Source organism: Podarcis melisellensis (assembly GCF_964234715.1).
Source record: "Podarcis melisellensis genome assembly, chromosome: 8".
In the NCBI taxonomy this organism is placed as follows: Eukaryota; Metazoa; Chordata; class Lepidosauria; order Squamata; family Lacertidae; genus Podarcis; species Podarcis melisellensis.
In genome coordinates, this window is record NC_138540.1 from 33935154 (window position 1) to 33949255 (window position 14102).

The 14102-nt window shown below is 44.2% G+C and overlaps 1 protein-coding gene across 2 annotated transcripts in view; it reads left to right on the plus strand.

Moving 5' to 3' along the window:
* The window catches only part of LONP2 (lon peptidase 2, peroxisomal), a 48895-nt gene that overhangs the window by 1912 nt on the left and 32881 nt on the right, over positions 1-14102 (plus strand). The window contains exons 1-7 of one of the 2 annotated variants that reach the window (XM_081924032.1): positions 1936-2207; positions 3891-4125; positions 5817-5948; positions 7042-7164; positions 7649-7812; positions 8322-8416; positions 8587-8845. In XM_081924032.1, coding sequence (XP_081780158.1) covers positions 1960-2207; positions 3891-4125; positions 5817-5948; positions 7042-7164; positions 7649-7812; positions 8322-8416; positions 8587-8845 — 1256 coding nt within the window. In that variant the 5' untranslated portion in view covers positions 1936-1959. Of the gene's footprint in view, positions 1-1935; positions 2208-3890; positions 4126-5816; positions 5949-7041; positions 7165-7648; positions 7813-8321; positions 8417-8586; positions 8846-14102 lie in introns of those variants that run through there. The other variant, XM_081924033.1, reaches the window with a different exon arrangement.

Genomic DNA, 14102 nt, shown 5'->3' on the forward strand with positions numbered 1-14102 from the left:
GCACATTCTAGACAATAAAAAATAAAAAAATCCCTTTGGGTGTGAAAAACAGCTGAGGTGTATAGTCTGGGGACAGTTCCAAGGACTAGTTGGAAAGATCTGTCCTCCAGACCTGAGGTTCCCTATCCCAGGAATAACAACTATGTTAGTCTTTAAGCTGCCACAAAACTCTTCATTTTTTAAATTGTTTTTTATTTAAAGATTTTTTCATAGGTAACAAAAGTACATTCAGCATCTGTTTTCAAGTCATAGGGTCCTTCATATTGGTCAGTTACAGCAGTGGCGTAGCGTGGGTTGTCAGCACCCGGGGCAAGGCAAGTAATTTGCGCCCCCTAACCCTTGGATTTGCGCCCCCTAACCCGTGGATTTGTGCCCCCTAACCCCCAGATGTTGCAGCCGGGCACCCCTGCACCCCCCACGCTACGCCACTGAGTTACAGTCATTTTGAGACATTCTTGTCATAGGCAATGTGGGGTTGAGGGCGGAGAGAAGTTTTTGCTGCAATTGAGAAACAAGTTTACCCCTCCAGACTATAAACTGATGCAATTTTCAAGTGCTGAATGGCATTAGTTGATTACATCACTTCACACCACAAGCACAGCAACGAGCAAAGCTGTGCTAAAATCTCCCAAAGCTTGCAACATTTCATAATTACTGTCCTTATTCAAAAAAGTGAGCAGAGTAGGCTGAGAGGCTTTTCACAACAAGTGATGCTACAAAGCTTTTTTGATTCACAAGCACCTATTAATCTGGGATGTGCCACTTTGCTATCATTAATGCAAGAGAGATAAACTGACTAAATGACTTGCCAAGCATAATTTCACACATTTCAGAATGTAGATGATCCGGGGGGGGGGGGGAATGGCAAATTTCCAGTGACATAGCAGCTTCAAAGCAGCCCTTAAGACACAAGGATTTCAGCTAGCTCTAAATGCACCTGTGCACAATTTATTTTGTTTTCAACCACTGCTTTATTTTCTATATATATTTTAAATATTTGATGGGGTTTTAAGCAAAGGAAATGGTTTATTCATTAAATATATATATATTTATAGGCTGCTGTAAAAGATGTAGTCACAAAATATAGTTTATTTACAACAACAAATTCCAGAAATTGAATTTTGTGTGCTGTCCTGACATCTTGTGGATGTAGTAGACACAGCAACAGGGTGGATGACAATCAAAGTATTCAAAGCGGAACAAATATTTCTAGTTTTCAGCTGCAGAATAAGCTGCCTGAAATAAGTCCCTTCCAACATATAAATGGAGAAAACAAGACAAATTTCCCAGGCAGAAATAATGTCCAGGTAGGAAATACTATAACTGAGTTTATGTGATGAATACTGTATTTCTATGTTGTTCTGGACTGGCTCAATACATTTTAGTGCTAGTTTTCCTATGCAGGCCTCATGACAGCTGCCCTGTGATAAAGGCAATGAGTATTTGTCTTCATTGATCTAGCCTTCTTTTGGCAGACTCCTAGAAAATCAATCTTAGCTGCAAAGTTTCTAGTTAATACACATGGAGGTTTGAGTTTTTACTATTACTTAAATGCAACCACACTGGTGAGATTAAGCATTCTCTTAACAGTACCATCCTATGCAAGTTTACTCAGATGCGAGTCTCAAATGTTAAGTGTGTTCAGGATTGCAAGACAAAACAATTAATAGAAAGTGCTTTAAAAAAAAAAAACATTGTAGACCAAAGTTTGTTTTTTTAGGAAACTTTCAAATTATGTACCCAGTGCCAGGTGGTTCTATTAAGCTGAATATTTTTCTCCCCACTTAATCGTTTTTATTCGCTTAATTTTCAGAGAGCAGGGGACAAACGGCGCAGCGCAGCGCTCCCTGCAGCCTGCAGGGGGCAGCGGCGTGCGCGCTTGGCCCTCGCCGGCCGCCGTAGCGCGGCCTGTAAAACGCTTGACGCGGCCTTTGCCCCCGCCGAGCCGAGCGCTTCGCCATGGCGTCGTCCCAGTCGTCGGGCGGCAGCGCCATCCAGATCCCGAGCCGGCTGCCGCTGCTGCTGACTCCGGAGGCCGTGCTGCTGCCGGGCTCCACCATGCGCGCCAGCGTGGACTCGCCGCGGAACATGCAGCTGGTGCGGAGCCGGCTGCTGAAGGGCACGTCGCTCAAGAGCACCATCATCGGCGTCATCCCCGACACCAGCGACCCGCCCAGCGACCTCGACGCGCTGCCCCCGCTACACAGGTCGGAGCCCCGCCCACCCTTCCCGTCGCCACGGCAACCGCCGGGAGCCTCTTACCCCCCCACCCTCTGTCGCCATGGCTACCTTCCCCTCCTATCGCGGTGCGCCCCCTGTTGTTGTCATGATAGCTGCCCACCCTCCCAGAGACACACCCCCTGTCGCCATGGGAACTGTTTATCACTGCCTGTTAGGGGCCTGGTCTTCGTCGCCATGGCAACTGCGCCCTCTTTCTTCCGACGGCCCTCCCCTTCTTTGCCACAGCTATTTCTCCCTCATGTGGCTGGGGAAACCCAGCCATATGGGCGGGGTATAAGTAAATAATAATAATAATAATAATAATAATAATAATTAATAATTAATAATAGTTGTTGTTGTTGTTGTTGTTGTTGTTGAGTCGTCCGTCCCTGCACTTGCCTTGTTAGCTGCCCCCCCTGAGCCACCATAGGAGCATAGGAAGCTGCCTTGGACAGAGTCAGGCCTATTTGTCCCCATCTAACACAGCGGGTGGCGCTGTGGGTAAAAGCCTCAGCGCCTAGGGCTTGCCGATTGAAAGGTCGGCGGTTCGAATCCCTGCGGCGGGGTGCGCTCCCGTCTTTCGGTCCCAGCGCCTGCCAACCTAGCAGTTCGAAAGCACCCTCGGGTGCAAGTAGATAAATAGGGACCGCTTTCTAGCGGGAAGGTAAACGGCGTTTCCGTGTGCAGCTCTGGCTCGCCAGAGCAGCGACGTCACGCTGGCCACGTGACCCGGAAGTGTCTTCGGACAGCGCTGGCCCCTGGCCTCTTGAGTGAGATGGGCGCACAACCCCAGAGTCTGGCAAGACTGGCCCGTACGGGCAGGGGTACCTTTACCTTTACCTAACTCTGTATTGCCTACACTGACTGGCAGCAGTTCTCTGGGGTTTCAGCAGGGGGTATTTCATAGCCCATCCTGCAGATGCCCAGGATTGAAACTGGGACCTTCTGTGTGCAAAGCTGGTTCAAAGAGGAAGCTGCCTTGTACTGAACCAAACCATGGGCCATCTAGGTCAGTGTTGCCTACACTGACTGGCAGTGGCTCTCCAGGGCTTCAAACACAGGGAGTTTCCCAACCCTACTGGGAGACTCCAGGGATTGAACATGAATCTTTTGCGTGCAAATCATGTGCTCTACTGTGCTCTTTCACCAGCTCGAATCACTCCCTGGCCAATCACTGGGCTGACTTTGCAGCATGACGGTAGTAATTTTACAATCAAAGACACCGCCCTAATACATGCAGATAATTCTGCTGCATTTTGTTACATGTAGAACAATGATATATTACAGTCATTGTCTACACGGACTGGCAGCAGCTCTTCAGGATTTTAGGCACGAGGGTCAGGACATTCCCATGACACAAGGAAAGTGACAATGATGGAAGAGAAGGTGGTAGGTAGTGTTGCACTTCTTGGTCTAATAGATCAATTTTTAAAAAATGAATCTTAGCTGCACCTATAGTCAACAAAACTGCTTTCTTTATTTATTAAATGTCTTCTGTCTGTCTTGCCAAAGGATCCTAGTGTGGCAAACAACGAAGTGGCTAAAACAATAGTTTTTTAAAACAATGGCAATATAACAACAAAGTCGTGAGATGGAGCTATATTGCTCCAATCAAAGCACACTCTTCCTGTTGTGTCACAGCAAGTAACTCATCCTCTTAATGCTTCCAGGATCGGCACGGCAGCACTGGCAGTCCAGGTGGTTGGCAGCAACTGGCCAAAGCCACATTACACTTTGCTGATAACAGGCCTCTGCAGGTTCCAGATTTTGCAACTGGTAAAGGAGAAGCCCTACCCCGTTGCTGACGTGGAACAGCTGGATCGGCTGGAACAGTTCACCAACAAGTCTACATCCGAGGAGGAACTGGGAGAGCTCTCAGAGCAGTTCTATAAATATGCATTGCAGGTTAGGTGGCTGGAAGTAGAAAATGCTGATCTATGTTGGCTGTTGAGCAAACTGCCCTGGGTGTTGAATTTTGATAGCTGAAAGATTGTCTCACCCCCTTATATACCCAATCAATTACTTTACTCTGCAGGAGAGAGCCTCTTGCAGATACCATGTTATCAAAAGGTCTGTCTTTTCACAATCTGCGCCTGCCCTTTGGAATTCCCTCCTGTTAAATATTAGACCGATGCTGTCTCTGATGTTTTTTGGCTCCTGCTGAAGACCTTACTCTTCCAATTCGCCTTTTAGGTAGAGACGCTTCCCAGTCTTCATCTGTACCAGAATTGCTTTTAGATGTTTCAGTTGTTTTGTAATTTGTATGTTTGTCGCCCTGGGTTCCTTAGGGAGGAAGGGCAAGATAAAAACTTTGTACATATTATGTTCTCATTTCATGTTTTTATGTTGTGAACCACCCTGTGATACTTGGCTGAAGGATAGTATAGAAATTTAATAAACAGCAGCAACAATTTTATTATTTGTATCCCACCCGTCAGATTATAGAGGAAGGACTTGTAGTTCACTGGTGGACCACATGCATTGGGGGCCTGGTATCTCTAGTTAACAGCATTTCAGTCTCAGGTAGCAAGGACAGAACTAAGCAGGAAATCCATGAAAGCTGCTGCCAGCCAGAATGAATAGTATTTGTCTAGTATGTGTCTACTCTCCAACTATAGTTGGATTTCTTCCTATACACATAAAAATGTAAGGTGTCGTCATGTTTATGAGGCTGCCGGTAGGTGACCACACCAACTGTGGCAAGGGGGGAGAGACTTTGGTTGGGGGGTGGGTGAGTGAGGTATAGAAGGAGGGTGCTTGGTCAGCTGTTGGGGATGGGCAAAGGGTGTAGGCTGAATTGGTGAGTAGAATAAGCAGGGGCAGTAACTTCTTGTTAATTATGCTTTTGATGATATTCAAAACCACCAGTTCAGAAATCTCTAGTGGGCCCAACAAGCACCATTTTTGCTTTTGCAAAGTTCTCTACAAAAAAAAAGCCCTTAACAGGAAGAGGGACTCATGTGGTGGCTGTTTAAGAAGTGATAGGAAAATTCAGTCCAACTGATTCCTTGTGTGGTATGTGGCGACTTACCTCATCCCCCATGCTGTTAAGGTTCTCGTTAGTCCTTTGCTGGAAATCCTTTTGGACTCCTAAGGGCTTGCTTACCTGATAATCAGAAACAGAGGCTTGTGTCTCTTTGTTTTGCTGATCCTTTTGGACTCAGCAAAGGAGCACATAAGCTAAGGGCTTCCATACATGGTTTTAAGATGTGGTTCATGCTGGCAGGGCTATAGGGCTTGCTGCAAGCTACTGCTTGCCCTGAGTAATAGATGTGCATGTTATGCAAAGCGAATGAACTCCTGAGGATAATTGCATCAGAAAGACAGTCAAACTGTACAGCAAAAAAGCCCCTCAAGCTCTTCTTGAGTCAGCAGTGCTGACAGACTTCTTGATGCCAATCATCCTTCTTCGTTCAGGTAGATCCATGAAGGAGATTTGCCTGAAGACAAATGGTTTTGTAAACTGCTGCAATTGAGAAAGTTTCAGACAGATTCCTTTCTGAGCTGTGTAATGGTACAGGTTTGTGCAGCTTATCCAAAATGATATCTGTTCTGAAAATTCACTATACGTTTTTTTCTTTCTTTCTATGACGAAGCTGGTTGAGATGCTGGATATGTCAATCCCTGCAGTGGCTAAACTGAGACGCCTGTTAGACAACCTGCCTAGGGAAGCTTTACCAGATATATTAACCTCCATCATCCGCACCAGCAACCAGGAGAAGCTTCAGGTAGGGTGTGCTGCCTTTGCACAGACTGAACAAAGAAAAAGAGTGTCTCCTGTTCTAGTCAACTCTGCTCAGTTTCCAAGTGTTCCATCTATCAAAAGGATGAAGCAAGAGTATGCTGGCACAGAAATAAATGCCTTGAGTCCTTTGCCATAAATAAAAAAAATGTATAAACCATCACAATGTGTAGCTTTGGTGATAAAGTGGTATACGCCTACATCCTGAAAACCACACTGTTCTCATACATTTTGACATGGAACATCCGTTCTAAACTTATGTCTTTGGCAAACACTCCCTCTCCCTAGTATTGTGGGCCCAATTCTATGGAAATCCCAGCTGAGGCCAGACAGGCTCTCTCCCTACTGAACTTCCAGTGCCTATTGAATGTTTTTTCTTATTCCAGCAGGCATTTTAAATTGTAGTGTGATCTTACAGTTTTAACTGATTTATATTTTTGTGTTGTAAACCATTTAGAGATGATTGGAGTTAAGCAATGCATTGTTTATAAAGAAATAAAAGTGGATTTGTTCTGTACATTAAGTATAGCACATTCCTTTTGGGGTCATGGGTTATAGGCTTTTCTGCTTCTTTAGGGGAAGTCTGGCTACCCTACTGCTAGGAATGGCGAATATGTAAAGTGCACGCGGAAGGCCCCAGGTTCAATCTCCAGGTAAAGCAGGGGAACCTGTGGGCCTCCAGGTGTCTCTGGACTAGTAATGCCCATCAGCCCCAGCCAGTATAGCCAATAGGAAGGGATTATGGGAGCAGTCCAGCAACCTCTGGAGAGCCACAGGTCCCCCAGCCCTGCACTAGGCAGACACGCAGTGGCTAAACTCAGAGATACATATGAGATTAAAAAACAGAATCAGCAGTCAGGACAGGTTTTCATTCAGCATCTCCATATTACAGCATAGCTTCCTTGCTCCTTTATCCCCTTGCAAGCATTCCGATACGTTCCTTGAAGCTAACCACCTGTTGATTTTTCCATACAGCGGCACTGACACATTTCAGATAGAGCAAATGTATTTTGTGGGAGAGAGTCTGGGAACTGTAGTAGGTGAGGAAAAACACCTAATATGTTGTGCCTTTCTGTTAGATTTTAGATGCTGTTGGGCTGGAGGAACGGTTCAAGATGACCATACCGTTGCTTGTTAGGCAGATTGAAGGCTTGAAACTACTTCAGAAAACTAGAAAATCCAAACAGGATGATGACAAAAGGGTAATCTCTCAATTATTATAATTAAAGAATGTGTTTTAAGGCTTTTGTATGGAGGCTGACATAATGTTAGAGTAGGTGATAAAGACAAAAGTATTATTAAATGTATTTTATGAAATATTTATTTATTTTCCATCGGCATTTATCAGCTGGTCCTAGGGTGGCTTATGTACACCTGAATATAAAGCCATGTGATTTTTATCAGATCACTAAGCCAGCAGTTAAAACATCCTTAAACAGCAACAATTTTAGCAGTTAAATTTTAGCAGGTCATTATTATGGTTTTTACTGATTTTCCCAATGATGATTTTTGTTTTATTTTATTATTGTGTGGACCGTTTTAATATTTATTTTTGTGAATGAAAAGTGGTATAGAAATCTTTTAATAAAGTTAATGAATGAATTGGGTAAGTGGTTGCTTAGTGCAGTAGCCACAAGCTCACACAGAGAAAGTTCCTGCTGTTGTTGAGCCTTTCAAACTTTGTAGGTTGTAGCGATACGTCCCATTCGAAGGATCACCCACTTTCCAGGCACTGCTGAAGACGAGGAGGAGGATGAAGACCACAACGATATTGTTATCCTTGAAAAGAAAATTCGAACCTCCAGTATGCCTGAGCAAGCTCTAAAAGTGTGTGTAAAAGAGGTTAAGAGGTAGGTAGTTTATTTAGATTCTGAAGCTCTCAGTTTGTAACGTTTTAAAATCTGATTTTAAAATCTGTTTTACAATATTCAAAGCTATTACTTGACTTCTCATGTTTTCTGTATTCTTGAATACCACACTTTTAATACGTCGTAATCCAGCCTTCCGAAGCCAGTGCCCTCCAGCTGTTTCAGACACCAGTTTCCATCCACCCCAGCCAGTGTGGCCCAGGTTCATGGTTTACAGATGTTGTAGTCCAAATCATCTGGAGGGAACCACACATATGGCTGATAAATTATACTTGAGAGAAGAGGCAAAATCATGGGAACACAAAGTGAATCAGGGGATGAATGCAGTAACTGTGGCTTTAAAAACAGTTAAACATGTGCAGCACAGTTGCAAGTGAAGCTTAGCATGTTCAGATTACTTGCTAGGATTTTAAAATACAGAACTGATGAGCACACATCTTTAGGAACAAATATGCTTAAATTACACATTTCAGTTTTATCTCTTCTTCTAGATTAAAGAAAATGCCTCAGTCAATGCCAGAATATGCCTTAACTAGAAATTACTTGGAACTGATGGTGGAACTGCCATGGAGCAAAAGTACAAAAGGTAAAGGGAGTCTTCTATGCTTCTGTAGACTATGGCTACTACAAATTGTTTGAAAAATGCAAAGGGAAGGAATATTGGTGGTGTTACCAGGGTTATACGTTATTGTGGCTATTTGACCAGCAGAGACGCTTAAGCTTGGCGTTTAAACACAATTAACATTTGGTCAACAGATCGCCTGGATATCCGTGCAGCCAGGATTCTTCTGGACAATGACCATTACGCTATGGAGAAGTTGAAGAAGAGGGTGTTGGAGTATTTGGCAGTCAGACAGCTTAAGAACAACTTGAAGGGCCCGATCCTTTGCTTTGTGGGACCTCCTGGGGTTGGAAAAACTAGTGTGGGAAGATCCGTGGCAAAGACTTTGGGCCGAGAATTCCACCGAATCGCCCTCGGCGGAGTGTGTGACCAGTCTGATATCCGAGGACACAGGTATCTTTAGTGCTCCATTTGTGAAGTGGTGATTTACAAACTGTAGATGAGTTTTTAGCTTGTTCCCAGCTCTGCCACCCCCCCTTTTTTATTACCTTGACATCATTGTTGTCTTCCCAATGGAGAAAGACACACTGCAACTCATGCATTACAAACAGCCCCTTCTCCAATCTGGTACCCTCAAGGTGTTTTGGACTATAACTTTCATGAGCCCCAGCCAGCACCACTCTGCTAGCTGGGGCTGATGGGAGTTGTAGTCCAAAGCATCTGGCTCAGGTTATGGAAGTCTGCTTTGCTACATACATCTCTCCCCCCCCCCAGGGAGCAGTCTCTGCAGCAGGGGAAAAATTAACGGTCAGCACCCTTAAATTCTGCTACAAATGGTCTTAATTTATAGTGCAGTCCTATGCAAGTTTCGAAAGCAGTTCGAAAGCACTCTTAAGTGCAAGTAGATAAATAGGTACCGCTTTATAGCGGGAAGGTAAACGGTGTTTCTGTGTGCTGCGCTGGCTCGCCAGATGCAGCTTGTCACGCTGGCCACGTGACCTGGAAGTGTCTCCGGACAGCGCTGGCCCCCGGCCTCTTAAGCGAGATGGGTGCGCAACCCCAGAGTCGGTCACGACTTGCCCGTACGGGCAGGGGTACCTTTACCTTTATGCAAGTTTACTCACAGAAGCAAGCCACGCTGTTTTCAGTCGGAGTTTTCCTCTAGCGGGTGTATTTAAGACTGCAGCCTTAGGTAAGTTTTGTTGAACTCAACTGGATTTACTTCTGAGTAGATACACATAGGATTGTGCTGTTAATTTCCTTTTGTAGAAATGGGAAAAAATTTTAATTGGGAGGCTGAAAATGAATCTTAAATGTCTCAGGAGGGTTGGGTGTTTCTTTACATGTAAATATAGATGCAGATAATGTTATTTATTTATTGTGGGGTACACAAAGGCAGTATTCAAAAACAGCATCTGTTCATCCTATTTAATCTTTGGAAGTTGCGCCTCATTTGATATATTGTATCCCACCCTCACTGGGAGACTTTGGTATGCACTTGTCCGGAGTCAGTGTTCACAAGTGACTGGCGATTGTGACGGAACTGAATTCAGGAGTGTATGGAAAGGTGGGTGAAATACTTGGAAGTGAGTCCTGCCACCGAAACAAACAAATGATAGCCAACTAGTCAGATGGGTTTTGACAGATTGATTCAATTTAAATATGCATGTGACTAAAAAAACAGTTCTGCAAAGGAAATGGGCATAACTTTGTGTTTAAAACTCCTTTGTGCATGCATATGTTGCAGGAGGCTCTTCTCCGAAGAGGCATCCCCTTTTGTGGGTGACATTGAAGGGGGGTGCCTCTTCTAAGATGGTTCCCTTCCACCTGCAGTTTATAGAACATGGGTAGGCAAACTAAGGCCCGGGGGCTGGATCCGGCCCAATCACCTTCTAAATCCACCCCATGGACGGCCCAGGAATCAGCATGTTTTTACATGAGTAGAATATGTCCTTTTATTTAAAATGTATCTCTGGGTTATTTATGGGGCCTGCCTGGTGTTTTTACATGAGTAGAATGTGTGCTTTTATTTAAAATGCATCTCTGGGTTATTTGTGGAGCATAGGAATTCGTTCATTTCCCCCCCCCAAAAAAAAATATAGTCTGGCCCCCCGCAAGGTTTGAGGGACAGTGGACCTGCCCCCTGCTGAAAAAGTTTGCTGATCCCTGTTATAGAACTCCCTTTCTTTAAAAAAAAAGTGTTGATGGCAATGATGATGATTTATATATTGCCTTTCATTTCAAAAATAAATACCATTGTGGTTCCAGGATTATGGAGACCCCTGAAGAAGGCTAGGCAGGAACCAGCTTTAGGACCAAGTTGTAGTGGCTAGTAGTAGAGGAATATACCCTCAGGGTGTTTGGTAATGGGCCATTAAGAAACCATCAAGCAAAAAAGAGTAGAGGAAACACATATTTGCTGCAGGAGATTTGAAGGTGGTGATTGACTGTCTGCAACAAGTTGTGACAACTGCCATTCTGTACTTTGTTGGAATGGGACACTTCAAATGAACAAATAAAATTTAGGGCTTTGCCAAAGTTGCCTAGCAAATTGAGATTTATGTTCAAGAAAATGATTTGGGAAAGCATACATCAAAATGTGTTCTTCCTGTTTATTTATATATCTGGGGCCTGTTAGAATACAAATTCCTGAATTTACTGTGGGTAGTTTCTTGGGAAATGGTGTGTTTATGCAACATGAAAAGGCAAATTTTACCAAGCAATGGAAGGTCCTTAGTCCTTCCCCACATAGACTTTCAAAATGGCACTGTAGGCAGTCCTGCATACATTTTTGTGCAGTTTTCATGACCTGGCCCACCTGCTTTTTCCCTGCATCTAAATCAAGACACCAAGACAGAACATCCTCCAGGTGATTGCAAATCACTCCGCTTCAAGTTAGCTTTGTTAGGCTCTTTTCACAGCTTCCACCACCTGTTATAATTGGATGAATACAATAAGCCCAGACAACACAATTAGTCATTGCAGCCTCCTGTGTGTGTTTGAGGAGGCCTCCTGCACAATCTGGGCATTGTGGAAAATACTTTGACGTTTCTAGACGTCCAAATACAGCATATTCCTTAGCATGCTAAACATGGGAGTGGCCAAGCGTCCCCCCCCCCTTAAGGGACTGACTTGCTGTTGTTACATATATCAAGCACTAAATCTAGGTGATATGCTGTTCTCATCCCATGTTGGCCATTGATGTGGGGCTGGAGCAGGCAAACCTTACAATTTACTGTATCTCTCTCTGCTGTTGACAGTGCTCTACCAAAGTGGTAACAGCATGCTGCTGTTCACGTGGAAACCACTAGAGGTTGTCCAATGTTTAGGAAGTGTGAAGGGAACATATTTTTATGAAGAGAGTGGCAGCTTGGACTTCCAGCTGAAGCCTGCTAGTTTCAGAACACATGCTAGCAAAGTTTTAAAAGAGCACAGTGCAATAAATAGCTCTCCACCTTTGTGTCTCCACAAAGGACTTGTGGCTCTTTCTGGGAGTTCTCTTTCCCCACATCCACATGTATCCTTTTGGGTTTCGTTAAGCCCCCCTAAAAAAATGTTCAGCTTTAAGAGCAGCAAACAATTTTGAGTCTGCTGTTGGGGGATGGCAGGAGAAGACTTTGTCGCTTCACTGTGCACCATTGATCTCCACAGCAGTCTCTGGCTTGTGACCCAGTGCTCTGACAGCACCAGAATTCCTCTTTAGAACCGAGTTTGATAAGCAGCAAGACCAGCTGATACCCTTCGACCTGTTTTTGTTATGTGTGTCACTCCTGCGCAAAGCTAGCCTCTAGGAAAACCCAGCTGATTCTGCCAAAAGTGAAAGAAGAGTTGCCAGAGGCATGCCAGTGTGTTGTATTTGGGGAAGGACTTGTAGCTCAGTGTTAGAGGAGATGCTTTGCATGCAGATGATCCAGGTTCAGTCCGCAGCATCTGTTTGGAACCCTGGAGAGAAGTTTACATGTTTAGGAGCTGAGCTAGGTGTATCCGTGTACTGAGCTAAGTGCACCAGTGATCTGACACCAGCATAAGCCAGATTCCTGGAAATGTTGGGATAGTTCTCAAGCAAAGCTGGGTTGAAATCTGTACTCAGCTGTGAAGTTCACTATGTGGCCTTGGGGAAATTACTCTCAGCTTCAATTATTTCTCAGGATTATTATGGGGATAAAATGGAGGGGCTGGGAAGAAATCATTCACATTGCCCTAAATTTCTTGGAGAAAAGGTGGGATATAAACAAAATAAATAAAGTAAAAACAAAGTGTTTATTCCCTCATCCGCTAATGAAGACATGATATCTGCTTGCTTTCTCCTTGCTCTCCCTCTTTTGTGTAAAAGATAGGTTGGATCTTCACTGAGTTAGCATTTTTGATGAGGTCTATTCCTAAATCTGCACTGTGAACGACAGTATCAACAAGGAAATGAGAGCTCTTTATAGCATTGTGTTGCACAGAAGTTGTGTGTGTGTGTGTGTTTAAGTACCATCTCATGTGATATTCAGATATGGGAAGAAGGGAACACCCAGAACTTGCCATGTAAGGGCAGCTCACGTGCTTAGAGTTTGCCGTGCATGTGAATCTGCCTTCCATTTGGGCTCCGAGGATTCACTACTGTTTTCCATTCTGCAAACAAAGTTAGTCTCGTAATAGAGAACCCAAACTGACACTTTCCAGCTGTCCTTTGCTTTCGCTGGACAGCTGTTCCGTGCTTGTGTGTGAAAAGTTTGCCCCATCATGTTAGAGACCAAGCTTATTTGGGAAAATAGAACTGGCGACAGCTTCAGAATTTCTGCTTCATTCTTAGCATATATCTTCCTTCTTTAAAAAGAAATACTCTGGGGGCAGATTCAGAGGCTTTGGAAGAAAGCCACACAGTCAGGCATCTCCTTATTTGGCTGGGTAAAAGTGAAATCAGCATAGGTTAATTAAGATACGGATCAAGTCCACTGTGCCAATATATTAAGACTCCTTATTTAAATTTCTGATTCAACAAATCAGCTTTGTATAAAGGTAGAAGATCCATTTTTATCCCACCCTGCCTCTAAGGAGACCTCTTACAAAATTGTTATTTCCCCTTCCTAAATGGTTATCATTGTAACAATCCTGCGAAGTAATTTACACCGAGAGACAGAGAGCCTATGTGTCTGGCCCAAGGTAACCCATGGTTTAGCAAGGACTTTAACCCAGATCTCCCTGGTCAAGGTCCAACCCTGTGTCCACTGCATCCTGCTGACTTTCCAGGAACACAGTTCTATTGATGTTAAGCACTTTGAAGTCCCATTGATTTTTGATTTTTTGTGGAGCTGACTTAAGGGAGCAAATTCCTTTGAACTTGTGTGTGCTAAAGTTGTTCTGTGAATGACTGCCAATGGGCCCACTGTTCATCTGTCTTCCGCCCACCCCCTGTACATCCCCTTTAGGCCTACCCAACCTTCTCACTTTTCATGATGCAGATATTTCCAAGGCATTTGTTATTTTTAAAAGCTGCAATAGGCAGCAGCAATGGGTGAATAGTGATCAGGATCCTTCCCACTGGGTGGTTGATGGTAGACTTGTCCTGTGATGGGGAGGGGAGCTGTCCAGCTGGAGCAGACTCTCAGGCTGGCTTCGTTTGTCCCCCCCCCCAACCCTTTTTACTTGTAGTTCACCGTGATGTCCAAATCAAGCAAGCTACAGAGAGTTTCTCTACAAACCAGAAACTGAAAACAGTAATTTG